Below are 14,195 nucleotides of genomic sequence, written 5' to 3'. Positions count from 1 at the left end.
GCATAACTATAGTTTACACAAGTACATGTTTCTGTATTTTGTGCATGGATTATTTGAAATTATATGGAAGACTGGACAGAAAATGCTTTGCATTGCTCGGCAGGTAATTTCCACCAAGTGTCCAGGCGGGGGCAGCAAAGAATGAGTACTGACCTGGAACTGTGCACTGATGCTGGGTGGTTTCTTCTTCTTGTGCAGGTGAAGCAGCGACTTGGTGATGCGGTCGTGTAGCGTCACGCTGCTCAGGTGGCGCAGAGACTTCACATCTAACAAGTGCTAGTAATATTTTAAAAAGAACATTTTTGTAAAATAATAATAATAATATAATATTTTATCTTTAATAGCGATGTGATGATGGGTCCTACCTTGGGTAGACTGGGCTTGATTTTGCAGTTTTTGTTTCTCCTGTTGAAAGAGAGAAATGAAGATTTCATTCGCAGACGTTAAATGCAGAACAGAGGCAATGCCATACATTTCAATGGAGGATTTGACATATGATTGTTTTGAGACACAAGCCAAGTCAAGGTGCCACTGAATTTAAGTGCAGTGTTAAACTAATGTGCAGAATGATACATCCATCCATCCATCCATTTTCTTGGGCCGCTTCTCCTCACTAGGGTCGCGGGCGTGCTGGAGCCTATCCCAGCTGTCATCGGGCAGGAGGCGGTGTACACCCTGAACTGGTTGCCAGCCAATTGCAGGGCACATACAAACAAACAACCATGCGCACTCACATTCACACCTACGGGCAATTTAGAGTCTCCAATTAATGCATGTTTTTGGGATGTGGGAGGAAACCGGAGTGTCCGGAGAAAACCCACGCAGGCACGGGGAGAACATGCAAACTCCACACAGGCGGGGCCGGGGATTGAACCCGGGTCCTCAGAACTGTGAGGCTGACGCTCTAACCAGTCGGCCACCATGCCGCCCAGAATGATACAGTGGCTTACAATAACACTACATATACAGTACTTTTTAGGAATAAAGCGTCTGCCTCATTTCTTATGAACACTTAGACATGCTACGCTACTGTATTTTAATGTTGGTCATGATGGTGGTACTTGTAATTTACGTAATTTTTATGAGGCGGGGTATCAAATACTCGTTTTTTGTTTTTTCCCCACTATTCACATCAGGGCTCGACAGGATTCACTGTACGACTTGATGGCTCTGGTTCTCACAGTAGGATTCCCTGAGCTCGTTCCAAGAGTTTGCTGTTGGACGAGTTGACGAAGATGCCGTCCTCCCCCAGGGCCGTCGGGCTCCCCGCTGAAGACAGGCGTCCCGACCTCGGGCCGCGACCGTTGCAGCCGACGCCGAAGCCATCCCTGCAGAGGGGGAGGAATGAAAACAGAGGAAATATCAAGGCGGGCTTCCAATTTGAATTTTTGCAGATGTGTTGAAGGAAGCACAATGAGAGAACATGACGTGTCCGCAGCTACCTGTACTAACTTTGTGATTTATAAGAGAGATGGATAACTCACCAGCTGGCTTTCTCATTAAGGGTGTTGGCGCCTTGAAGGTCTGACAGCGGAGAGCGAGGATTCCTCCTTGTGATGCCTGCACGGAACAGAAAAAAAGGAAAAGAACACGACATGAACTGATTACTGGATTTGTTCATGCGGACAGTAAATCATCTTATCACTTAACATGCAGCTTTGCTACTTTCACAGAGGTCCTTATCTGGCTGCTTTTCCTTGATTGAAGTGTGCATTGCATGCGTGGTTTCTATCTTTGTGAGAGCCAGCAAACATTTTACAAAGTATGGAAATTTTGCCAACCACTGAATATTGTTTTTTACATTAGTGTAACTTAACCAAAGTAAGTATGGAACTGTACTGAACATTAGACGTTTTCATTTATTTTATGACATACAGTATATAAATGACAAAGAAATTGATTGCTTTGGTTATGGCAACTTTTGAGTAATGAAAAATATTGGATTCATTTGTATTATATACTGTATGTACAGTACAATTAATTAAAACATTTTAAAACACTAATTCAGATGTATTTAATTTAAATTAATTAAATAACAAAAGTTAAAACCAATAAACATTTTATGAAAGACAGAATGTACACATTTGATGGGTTTCTCTATAATTATTAAAATTATATTGGTTCACATACGTCACTATCTAGCAAATTCCCACTGTGAGCTGATTCAATGTTTTAAATTTATTTTTTTAAATAAATACTTTGTAGATTTAAGTAAACAGCAGCTGCTAAAGAAGACACGCACATTTAGAACACCACAGAACATTTTGACATCTGGGGTTTAGTTCCTATTTAATTAAAAAGTAGGCAGGATACTGTATAAAATATGAATTAAAACAATATTGAAATGTATTTAGAAATACATTTAGTTACAAATTTACATTAAAATACAACATTTTATGTGTTTTCCTTGCGTGTTTTGCTAAATATAAGATAACAGTATTTTTACAGCGAATGTTGTCATGTATTTTTACTTTATATATACTTTATATTTTTAATATTAAGGGATTTTTATTCCGAGACGTCCCTGGAAAAAGCCTTCATCATAGTGACAGTACTGGACACATGCACTGTCACACTTATTTACTTATTTACAACATGCACATTTGTGCTCAACAAAGCCTTCTATTCTTTTTTTATTTAGGCCCGTTTAGTAATCATGCAGAGTTTCTGTGAAGTGAATCAGATTCCATTTAACAGCATGTTGTGAGAAAATAACTATACACATGACAAATAAAGAAGGTCCAATCTTGTCAACATCTGCAGGCTCCTGCCGGTCCACAGGGGACAAATTCCATTGATTTTTCCGATCAGTCACAAAGGAAATTGAGCGCCTGAGGTTCTATTATGGTTTGCCGCTGTAATAAAAGCTTCTCAGTCCACATGTTATTGACCACAAGTAACGGCCTTAAGCTGGAATTGATTTCAGAGAGTTTTCACTTGAGCTCACTTTGGAAATCTGCCGCCATTTTCAAGTCCGTTAACAAGGCGCCGACTTCCAAGAATGACGTTCGAGCCTTAATAAGTAAGGCGCTAAAAGCAAGCCAATTTTAGATTACCAGTATGAGTGTAATTTAATTGAGTCAGACAAATTTCTTCTCTTAAATCAAATCACAGCTGTCAATTTGGGGCAGATATCTGCGTTCCACTATTGCAATACTGTACTTTGTTCTTTAATGTCCCGTTAAATGTGACCAACCAACCGACCAGTATCCTGTTCAATATATGCAACTGAAGAAATCATGGACCTACTTACTGTATTTCTCGTCTTTGCACCTTTGAAGGATCTCAAGGCTCCTCTGGTGAACAGGATGATGAAGGAAACTAAAGCTGTCGACAGTTTTGACAGCGGCAGAAGGGATGGCAGCATCATGACCTAGCAATCAGATTTATATCATCTTTGTAAATTACATAAAATCAAATCATCAAATGCGGCGATAATTTGCCCCATAACTCCATAAACCCTATAATTTCCTTCATCATTGTTTCATCCTCTCCAGCATTTCAAATCGTCTACAGTTTGTGTTGTCAGTGATCAAATCTTGTCGAGGGTCTTGCAAGTCTCAGAACAAATCTCACGCTATTGTGAGTGTAATCAGGTCACGTCATGAAAAAAATAGAGAGACGTCCCGGACAACCACGTGAAGTTCGGCTACACTTTGGCTTTATTGAGAACTAACTATAAGCAGTCACGATGGGCCATATTCTCAAAATCATGCCGAAGTCTTCTTTTTACGCACCTGCCTTGCACACTTTCAAGGTACGTCCATTCTCCCGTAATGACTTCTGAGATACCTGGCTCAGATGATCATTGAAGTCTGAGGATGGCTGTAATTCCCGGCGCGTGGAGTTTTTGTGAGACCCGAATGCCATTAAATTCTGTTTATGTTGTCACCTGTGAGACGTGCACTGCTCATCTAACAAGCTACTTTAGGAGCATGTGTATTCTGTATTGAATAAATCCAATATAAGTAAATTCAATCAGAATACTGGGCTCATAAGCATTTTCGCCAATTAATGATATAATAGGTCGAGGTTCGGGTGTCGGCGTAATGTGGTAGGGACGCATTACGGCCGTTGGGCAGTCAGCATGCATCAGCCACAAAACAAAGAAATATGATGTTTCACCTTCACAGGGCGCTAGCATTACAACAGCCTCTGGAGGGTGGAAAACGACACTCTTTGGGAGAATGCATGCTAAACCAGATTTGGCAGGGAATGCCCACATTTAAGGATTACTCCAGCCAGAGTGCGTAACTAGCGAAAAGGTGCACAAATTCATAGAATGAAATGGACGGGAAAGTGGACGCATCCATAAAAGCACGCCTTTTTTGACTTAAGCAAACGGGAGAATATGCCACAATGTGAACACAGTATCATAACTGGAGAGAATCGTAGTGTAAAATGTAGAGAATCAAAGTTGGAGTGCATTATAAAGTAATTGAGTGAATCGTATCATATCGCGTTGTAATAGGAGTGAGTTGTATCTTAATTAGAGTTAATCGTAGCATAATCGTAGTGAATTGTATAGTAGCCTACCACATTGCAGGTGCAGTTAATCATAATGTAATCGAGTAAATCGTATCGCATCCTATTGTAATAAGAGTGAATCGAATCATAATTGGAGAAAATCGTGACGTGATTGGAGTGACACATCATATTCAAGTGTGTCGTAACTGCCGTGAATGGTATAGTATTGTAATTGGAAGTATATCATATTGAATTGTAGCATATATTGCGGTGATTTGGATCGTCACCCATCACACTGCAATTGGAGTGAATCCTATCGTAATTGGAAAGAATCGTTATCCTATCTCTTTGCATTGCAATTGGAATGAAATGAATCATAACACATTGTTATTGCAGTGAATCATATCAGAATTGCAATGAATCGTATTATCGCATCACATTGGAATTCTGAGTAAATCATATCGTAATTGAAGTAAATCGTAATCAGGGTTAATTGAAGTAAATCGTAATCAGAGTGAATTGCATCAGATTTGCAGTGAATTGTATCGTAACCAAAGTGGATCGTATGTTCTTGTAATAGGAGTTATTTGTATAGTAATTGTAGTAATTTGCATTATATCATAATTGTAATTAATAATATCACATAACATTAAAATTCTGAGTGGATCAAATCATAATTGAAGTGAATCGCAACACAATCGCTGTGAATCGTATCGTAGATGGAGTAAATCGTAGCAGCAGCCATTTCACCTGTCTTCCTGTGCGTGTGCCGGCGACCGGCCTCCCTGAATGCCACCAGGGCCCTGAAGTAGGCGCGCAACACCGCCCAGCGGAAGGTGGCCACGGGGTCGATACCCATCAGGCCGCAGATGAAGGCGTTCTTGCTGCTCTTCAGCAAAGCCACCACGTCGGGACGCATGTGGTCGGTGTTCTTCTCCCGGAAGTCCTGAACAGAGCAGGAGACACGGAAATGTCATTAGGTATCGTTATTGTATAGTATGGCTCGTTTCTATAATTGCAAGTTTGCAACCTGATAGTGGTGGTACTAAGAGGTGGATTAAGTTGGGAAGGCCCAGGTGCCAAATGCACGGTTCGCCACTGTTGCTAGAATATTTCATGGGCCAATGAAAACACAGATGTAGCCGGCAAAACACGCAAAGTATGGCCCTGGACCACACTTTGGACACCCGTGCTTTAAATTGTTTTCTCTCGCCCAGTGAGTCACGTTGCCGGACATATCTCACAGCACACAGCACACACCAGACACCTCTCCACTGCCCGGGATAACCAACTGCAACAGATTTGTATTATCCAAAACACTAGAGCGCTTCCAGCACATGTGCTTCTTATCAGAGTGCAGCCGGGAGGCGAGCGGGTGAATTAGATTTAGCAGGGGGAGAGGAGGAAAAAAAAAAAAAAAGTAGGTCGCCAGCATGACAAGTTCATAAAAGACTTGGACGAAAGGAGAGAAAAGATGGTTCATCTGTGAAGTAGGCCAATTATACTTTGGATGTGCTGTATCAACACATTCTTCCTTGACAAAAGCCCCTTTCACCATGTCATAAAAGTTGGCATTTTCTTCTTTTTTTTCTCTGATTGGTGTTCTGTATATTGATTAAAAAAAGGAGGAAATGACAATTGTCATTTACAAACTATTACGTGCTGTACACAGACAGCACATTAACTTAGCTACTCATGATGTGAACACGGAATTGTATCGTGATTGGAGTGAATCATATTATAATTTGAGTGAATCACATCGTAGTGTAAACCTTTGCTATTCATAGGGACAGAGCCCTGCCGCGAATAGCAAATAAAAATGGAGGTCCCCCACAGATTTTTGTATAATTGCCTAAATTAATAGTTTCAACTCTAAATATACCACAAACTATTATCCTAAAACACGTTAATATATTTTAAAACTCATCCTACAACATAAAACTTGAAAATAAATGGCGTACAGAAAAGAAATGCACCGAAATTAATTCACCTGCATTGAAGACGCTCCATAATGTCCACTAACGTCCAGGTTAAACTTAGCAGATGAATTCATTCTACTGATATGAGTATTTGACTTATCGGCAGTTATTATCCATCAAAAAGTCATAATTGTTTCTAAGAAAAAAAAATATTCTAAAGTAATATTTTTCAAGCTTTTAATGCCAAAATGTCTTTACCCTTAGGTGTCCGAAAGGAAGTTTCATGATATGAAACAAGTTTTCTGACGATAGTAATTACTTTTTTTGGATATAGGACTTTTCTCCTATTGCTTAATATGCCTTGTCCATGAAAACTAACACAAATTAATCTTAGTGTTGTCAGTTCTTTTTTTTTTTGGTTCTTTTACAAACGGTCCTTTTTTTGTTGCCTTTACCGTTAATGCCACTGGAGAGAGAACCTCAATATATTGCTACAATACACCAGAGGGATCTGTGAGTTTAAGTGCCAGGATGAGGCAGCCATTTTGCATTCACCCAATATCAGACAGCAAAATAGATGTTGTTATTTCTCAGATATAAATCCATATGCATCCACAGAGTTTGAAGGGCAACACGTAAATTGTGCAATTTACACGATTTTTATGAAGCTGTTTACGGCTTTACCATGATACAAATAAGTGTATTCCAATGGGCCATCACAATTTGCTCTGTCAATAAGGATTGCCTTTACAATGAACGCTTAAATCATCACTTACCTTTTGAAAATAGGACTTAAAGTGTAGCTGTTTCAGCATGGGACACTTACCCATATAAAACCAAACAGGCATAAACAAATGTAAAAAAAAATTTCCCAGGTGTCTTTCCTGTTACTGATCAAATTATATGAAAATAACCAATATAGATAAAATGTCCGCTTCAAACCAAAATGGCAGACTTCCTTTGTTTTTTCGGGCATTTGCTTCTTGAGACTTTTTGTGGGTGTGCTCATGTTAAACGTGCATAGAAAATTTGAGATGACACAGGTCTTGGGGGCTGAATTTTGGAAAACACAACTGCGGAAGACACTGCAGAGCCAGATGCGTAAAGCGACTTCAAGAACACAAACGAGCTCACCTTAACTCTGTACTTGACTTTCCCTGCATAGTGTCTGATGATGAATGCGGGCTCCATGACGGCGGGAAACTCGATGTAGCTGTTTCCCTCATGCTGTCGCTTGAACTTGTCCAGCAAGGTCTGATTGGACGCCTGAGGGAAACTACACCACAACAATACAAATGATGACAAAGTCGTTGGCCAACCCCCTGCAAAACATCCTGCAGCATCCGGCAGGTGGCGTACTTGCACTCTTCGTCCAGCAGGTGGAAGAGCGCTGTGGGTTTTTTGCTGATGAGGTTGATGCAGCTGCTGTTGTCTATGTAGTCGATGGTGTGCCAGCTAATGCCCTCGGCTCGGTACTCCTCCTGCAAGACGACATCACAACATGTCAGCAAAGCCGTCCAAGTGGTCCTTAAAGATCCTATTAAGTGAATTCAGAGATTTGTTTCTCAATATATTATGCACATTTGAAGGTAAGGCCTGAAAATATGAAAAGACTGAGAATTACGCAGGCCCATTTCTACCACTATAGCGTGTAGTTAGCTAGCTAAGCTTTTCATTGGAAAGCTTTAGTTAACACAAACTATGCGATCACAGTTATTATGATTAATTGCATTTTGTTTATTTTGTTTTGCTGTAATGACAAGTTCTTACTCTAAAAAGTGTTATATTTGAGTGAAACATATGCAATGCTCAAGAAACATTCGTGTTTTTGAATTAACATAAAACACCATCACAATTTCAAGACGTAATGCCATTACTTTTTTTTGTTATCGGTACGTACTCAAATGTAAGTACTTGTAATCGGTTTGAAAAAAAGTGTTATGCGTGCATCCCTACGATGAAGGCAAGAAAATGGCAGTGACTCAGCTTGTCACATCCTTCACTCGCATTCCAAGTCTGAATAGTGTGGACGGCGGAACCGTTTAGCAGCCTAGTCTGTGATATAGTCTTGTCAAACACACGCTTCATTTCTAATGTCTTCTTCTTCTCTTTTTGCCTGCAGACAATGGCACCCCTGCTGCTGTGATGTCACAATCTATTTCGGCTCAGTTTCGATGACGGCTCACAACGCGACCGGATGAGAAGACGCTATGGGGACAAAAGTAATGGGACACATTTCACCGACAGGGAAAAAGTAGTTTGGGGGAAAAAGCTTCCACTGTTTTGGGAAGACTTTCTATCGGATTTTAAAGTGTCACGAACTTCCACACTAAATTCATAAAAATGGTCCAAACATGGGGAAATAAGAAAAAAACTAATTTAGAAGTAAAAGAATGTAGCAATCGTATACCTGCTCTAGTTTGAAGATGTGTTGGTTGAAGTAGTGCTGCAGCCGCTCGTTGGCAAAATTGATGCAGAACTGCTCGAAGCTGTTGTTTTCATAGTCCTCAAATCCAAAGATGTCCAACACGCCGATGGAAAAGATCTGGAAGGTGGCAACAAGCATTTCTCATCGTCAATTGCACCATTTTATACATTTAAGTAGAGGTGCACTTCTGGTGCATTTTTCTCTAAATCAAATCATCTGGAAGCCATTTATTTTTAAGGGTAATGTAAAATAAAATTGAAATGATATAAACGTGTTTTGGGATCCTAGTTTGTGGTATATTTACCGTTGAAACTATTACTATAGGCCATTACGAATATTTTTAGGGGGGCTCAATTACTTGTGGTTTTCCACTATTCATGGCTGGGCTCTGTCCCTATCCCCCACAAATAAACATTTAAACCACGCATGTGCATTTTATTTATAATTTATATATATATATATATATATATATATATATATATATATATATATATATATATATATTTTTTTTTTTTTTTTTTTTTTATTTGAGGATATGCAGCCATTTGAGACACTAATTCTTTATTGCCTTTTAAGGGCCATTCAGATCCATGGCAAGATTTCTCATTAGTATGCACAGTCTGAAGAAGGCGGGCACTCACAGGAGGACTTTCATTAGGGAATGGACTGTCAAATAGGTTCCTTTTATTTTTTTTATTTTTTAAAGGATGCCTCCTATTCCTCCCTACCAGCGTATAACATTATTTTATTGGAAGTTAAGAACAATAACCTTGATAACAAGTGCAACTGCATCGACGCCCCGTTGATGTGATCAACATGACGACAGCACACAGACATACACTTGACCAGAGGGGGTAACGTGAGCCGAGAGGGAATTCAAAGCCATCTGCCCAAATATTTCTGACACATGCACACGCACACACAGGGGAGCATCCTTGACTCTGACAAAGACCCCCCCCCCTGCTCCCCCCGCAGGGATGGACGTGTCTCACCTTTGAATTGTCCTCCAGGTCCTTGTTGTTGAGCAGAGCGTGATTGGCCCGGAACACGATCCAGTCAAAGAGAGCGCTGTACAACGACTTGGCCATGGAGTCCCTCACAGTGCCCGCCTAAACACAAAATAAACACCGTCGGCCTAGTTACTTCCAAAATGTAATCCATTACAGAGTACATTTCCATTACTGTCTTAACTCTGGTTGCAGAAGTATTTGTTATTGTGTTGGGGTTCCAAATTTAGGGGAGGGGTGTCATAATAGATAGAACGTAAGGAATTAAACAGCTTGTGCACCATGATTTCATGCTCTAAAACATTGCGTGACTCCTTCTCGTGTGTCCACCTTGGTCATGTGGTGGCAGTATAATATATACATGCGTATGTACACGAAGAAGACAACTGCTAGGAAAGCTGCAGTAATATTAGTCACTTTTCACAGAAGATAGATAATATATCCCTGTGAGAAATGTGATAATTTTTCTCCATGTATTCTTGCTTAAATGAAAGGGTTATAACACTGCAACATAAATGTTAGTTTCAATAGCCAGTCTATAGCGTTTTGAATTGTGTGTTAGCATTAAGCTAAGCATACTTTCCCAAGGCTATGTGGTTGTTTTAAATACACAGTGTGTAATTCTCTTGGTTTTATGTTTAGTTTATCTGTAACCTTTAACTGGGTGTGGCCATAAACAGCTTGAATAAAGCACTTATTTGAAGAAGTGATCACAATCTGAGAAAATGTTGCTTGTTGTTGTCTCAGCTTTGCTCGCAACTCAAAACAAAACAAAAATCTGTCACTCATATGACTTGTATCTTAAAATTTTTTTATGTTGGTTCGTTTATAAGTCTCATCTAAGACTGTACTACTTTCTACAATGGGTGGGTGTTTTCATCTCTCACTTCCTTAGGTTTAGTGTTATAAATTTAATTTCATCATGTAATATTTAAATGGCTGTGGTGTAAGTATCACCATTAAGACTTCTATTCTAATTTTTGTATGGTGGTCATGTCAACACAGCAATTGTGCATGATGGCCTCGTTTGCGGGTCATTCGCAAACCTTATTGTGCACACAACAAACATTATTTTGCCTTCTCAACAATAACTCATCTGTTTGCCAACACAAATTCAGGCTGAATGAAAAATGAACAAAGCAAATATTTGTCACGGCGCTTGATGGGATCACAGGGATGCTGGATTGTGGCTCACTGTGGCTGAGGTCTGCCGAGGCTAGAAAAATGGTGCATTTAAAAAAAACAACTGGATTTTGCATTATTGATTCTTTGTGGTATTTTTAGTCACTCAGGCTGTGACGCTTCAGACACGTTATGCAAGAAGGTTATGAATAATTCAAGAAGAAAAATCATAATGCAGTTTAAAGTGAACTGACAGTTGTGATGCGAACATTTCAGTATATTCTTCTTCAATTCCTTGCTAGATTCCTTCCTATAAGTGTACGCATCTCTGTTAGATAACCCCAATACATTAGGTACACCGCCATAATCAAACCAGATTTGATTTGGTGCCATATAAATGAAATTGATTTCAATACAAGAGCAGTATCAAAAATGCTGCCTTGGCAGAATACTGTATTTCCTCAAAAGGTAACCAGGGGTGTTTATCTATTGTAGAGAGCACCAAAGGTTGAAATCGTTTTGAGAGGGAAATAAAAAGAAACATCTGTGATAACGCGCTTGCGCAAGTGTACACACCCTCTTATAACTGGGGATATGGCGTTCAGATTTAGCCAATCAAATTCAAACATGTCAATTGGGGGCCACCTGCCACCTTTTAAAGTGTCTTTGATTAAAACCAAATAAAGTTCAGATGTTCTATTAGGCTTTTCCTGACATTTTTTTGGTCTTTCTACCATAAGCCTGAAGATTTTGTGCTAACACTGCTATTTGTAACCGTTCATACTTCCCTCCACCTTGACTAAGGCCTTCCATCTGAAGAAAAACTAACATGCAATTAGGAGATTTAAAATGTTGCCCCTACAGTTAATCAAAATTGTATAATAATCTTTAACAAGCCGGCACGGTGGAGGACTGGTTAGCACATCCGCCTCACAGTTCTAGGGAGCAGGGTTCAAATCCCGGCCCCGCCTGTGTGGAGTTTGCATGTTCTCCCCGTGCCTGCGTGGGTTTTCTCCGGGAACTCCGGTTTCCTCCCACATCCCAAAAACATGCGTGGTAGGTTGATTGGAGACTCTAAATTGCCCGTAGGTGTGATTGTGAGTGCGAATGGTTGTTTGTTTCATGTGCCCTGCGATTGGCTGGCGACCGGTTTAGGGTCTGTTTTTTTCAGCTACGCAATATCGCTGATACGGTCCATTCTATCCAATAGTGACATGGCAGGGACCAAAGTTAATGCATTTGTTACATCTCGTTTTGACTATTCTCACGCACTTTTTTCTGTTCTTCCCATGTCTACTATTAAGATCCTGCAGTTAGCACACTGCAACTAGACTCATTGACTAGGACTAGTTAATCTTATTAGCCCTGTACTGGCTAATTTGCACTAGGTCCCGGTTCACTTGAGATGTGATTTTAAGGTTTTGCTACTTACTCATATCTATCTTGCTGATTCAGTGGTACCTTATGTTCCATCCCGAGCTTGATGCTCACAAGATGACCTTTGGTCAGCTAAAAAGAAGTCAGCAGGTTCTAGAGCATCTCTACAGTATTTGGGCTTTCATTCTCTGAATGCCTAACCCACTGAAATTAGAGCAACTACAATGTATGAATGTTTAAATCTCAATTCATGACTTCACAGCACTCTCACATTTGGTTAAACCACACCTAGTACGCAACTAGTCTCTTCCTCCGACATCTGGATTTTGGCCTGTTTTGCTGCCTCTTCTCCCCCCAGGGAGAGGACATACTGTTTGGCATCACAAAAGTCAATAACAAATGGCTAAAATGATTTTGCTTTATTTCTGTCTATGTTTTAGGCGAACCACACCTTAAAAAGAACTTGGAGAATAACAGGCTGATCGGCGATTGTGATTATGGCACTCAAATGTGTGGCATTGTTAATATTGGTTAAAAAGTATCTCATGCCCCACACCTCTGCAAAGTTTGGTGAAAATCTGTTGAGTAGTTTCCACCTAATCCAGCTATCAAACAATCCAAACTATAATGAAAAACCTAAACTCCTTGGGAGACGTGATAATTAAACTGGCAAATATGCAGGTTGTTTTATGAGAGCTAAATCTACATTCTCACCCACGGCCTCGTGTGGGAAAATCGCTAGTATTTAAACGGGAATGGTCCGCGGACACAGTTGACGTGCCAGCAGAGATGCTTCTGGCCAAACACAGCAGCGGAGTTGTCTTGCGCACACTGAGTGGAATCCGGCACAGTTTTGGCTGCTTGGCCTTGTGAACTCATGCGGCCAGAAGCTTCAAGTCGCACATGTGCCAACAAAACTAAATAAATAAATAAATAAAAGGAATACAGTGAACTCAATGTTCCGCTCTTCAGCTGCCGACACAATTCTAAATAACTGACCTAACAATATACACTACTCACAAACAGTTTGGGAAATATATTTGGCTTTGGGGTGAAAATTCAGGATGAACCAAAAATGCACTACAATCTTTAGTGAACTTAATGTCTTTTAACTTCTCTAAACCTTTGAATGCAATTATCTAACTATTTTTAGCTTTAGTCATTTTTGCACAACTTGGTATTCTCCAACAAAGAGCTGAATGGCAAAATTCACAACAGTTTTTGATCCATGAAAATTTCCAACGACATCTACTTCTATGCCTTTCTGTGACTCTTCCGGTCTCTTTGGTTTGACCTGCTGATGTCCCTCTGTGAGTCTCTAAGCACAGTGTGGCCACTTTCATCTGTGGACATCATGTTTGAAGCTTTGCATTGTCGAGATACTGTTTATCAATTATTAGGTCTCGTACATGGTCTCAAAATGTGAACAGCATGATGAAGAGGACTAATTCAACCAAGAAATGTTTCTGTCAGTTCACTGATCAAACACCTGTTTTGAATTTTGCCATTGAGCTCTTTGTTAAACAACAGCAAGTTGTGCATAAAGTACTGAAATATTAAACGGTTGGAGATGTACATTCAATAGTTTAGAGGTGGTCAAATTAAGTTCACCTGTAAAGGTTAAAGGCATTTAGGTTCATCCTGAAATGAAAGCCGAATATCCATAACCTTTTCTGAGTATCTACCCAAACTTTCTCCATTGTGGAACTAATAAAGGCTTAGTCAATTCTATAAAGCTTGCAAGTCTTCGGTCACGGTTCTGGTGAAGCAATTTTGCGAGATCTTTGTGTGAAAGAGGATAGTATCAATAAAGTTAGGTTTCTAATCTTGTAGCAGAATTTTGGAGACAGTCCTTGTTTTGGACTCTTTCTAGAA

At 39.9% G+C, this 14,195-nt stretch overlaps 1 protein-coding gene across 16 annotated transcripts in view; it reads right to left on the bottom strand.

Annotated features, from left to right (window-relative positions):
- LOC133403181 (unconventional myosin-IXAa-like) overlaps positions 1-14,195 on the bottom strand; it is a 118,643-nt gene that overhangs the window by 32,428 nt on the left and 72,020 nt on the right. For all 16 annotated transcript variants that reach the window (XR_009768620.1, XM_061677820.1, XM_061677825.1 and 13 more), the window contains 10 exons: positions 9,807-9,923; positions 8,797-8,931; positions 7,746-7,867; positions 7,521-7,662; positions 5,218-5,413; positions 3,254-3,373; positions 1,485-1,560; positions 1,182-1,328; positions 366-405; positions 154-276 (listed from right to left, as the gene is read on the bottom strand). Coding sequence is in view for 15 of the 16 variants with exons in the window: in XM_061677820.1 (XP_061533804.1) it covers positions 154-276; positions 366-405; positions 1,182-1,328; positions 1,485-1,560; positions 3,254-3,373; positions 5,218-5,413; positions 7,521-7,662; positions 7,746-7,867; positions 8,797-8,931; positions 9,807-9,923 (1,218 nt within the window). In the remaining variant the exon portion in view is untranslated. The remainder of the gene's footprint in view (positions 1-153; positions 277-365; positions 406-1,181; positions 1,329-1,484; positions 1,561-3,253; positions 3,374-5,217; positions 5,414-7,520; positions 7,663-7,745; positions 7,868-8,796; positions 8,932-9,806; positions 9,924-14,195) is intronic.

Source organism: Phycodurus eques, chromosome 5, assembly GCF_024500275.1.
Source record: "Phycodurus eques isolate BA_2022a chromosome 5, UOR_Pequ_1.1, whole genome shotgun sequence".
Classification (NCBI taxonomy): domain Eukaryota; kingdom Metazoa; phylum Chordata; class Actinopteri; order Syngnathiformes; family Syngnathidae; genus Phycodurus; species Phycodurus eques.
Note: the sequence above shows the minus strand (reverse complement) of the source record. Positions and strands in the feature narration are given on the sequence as shown.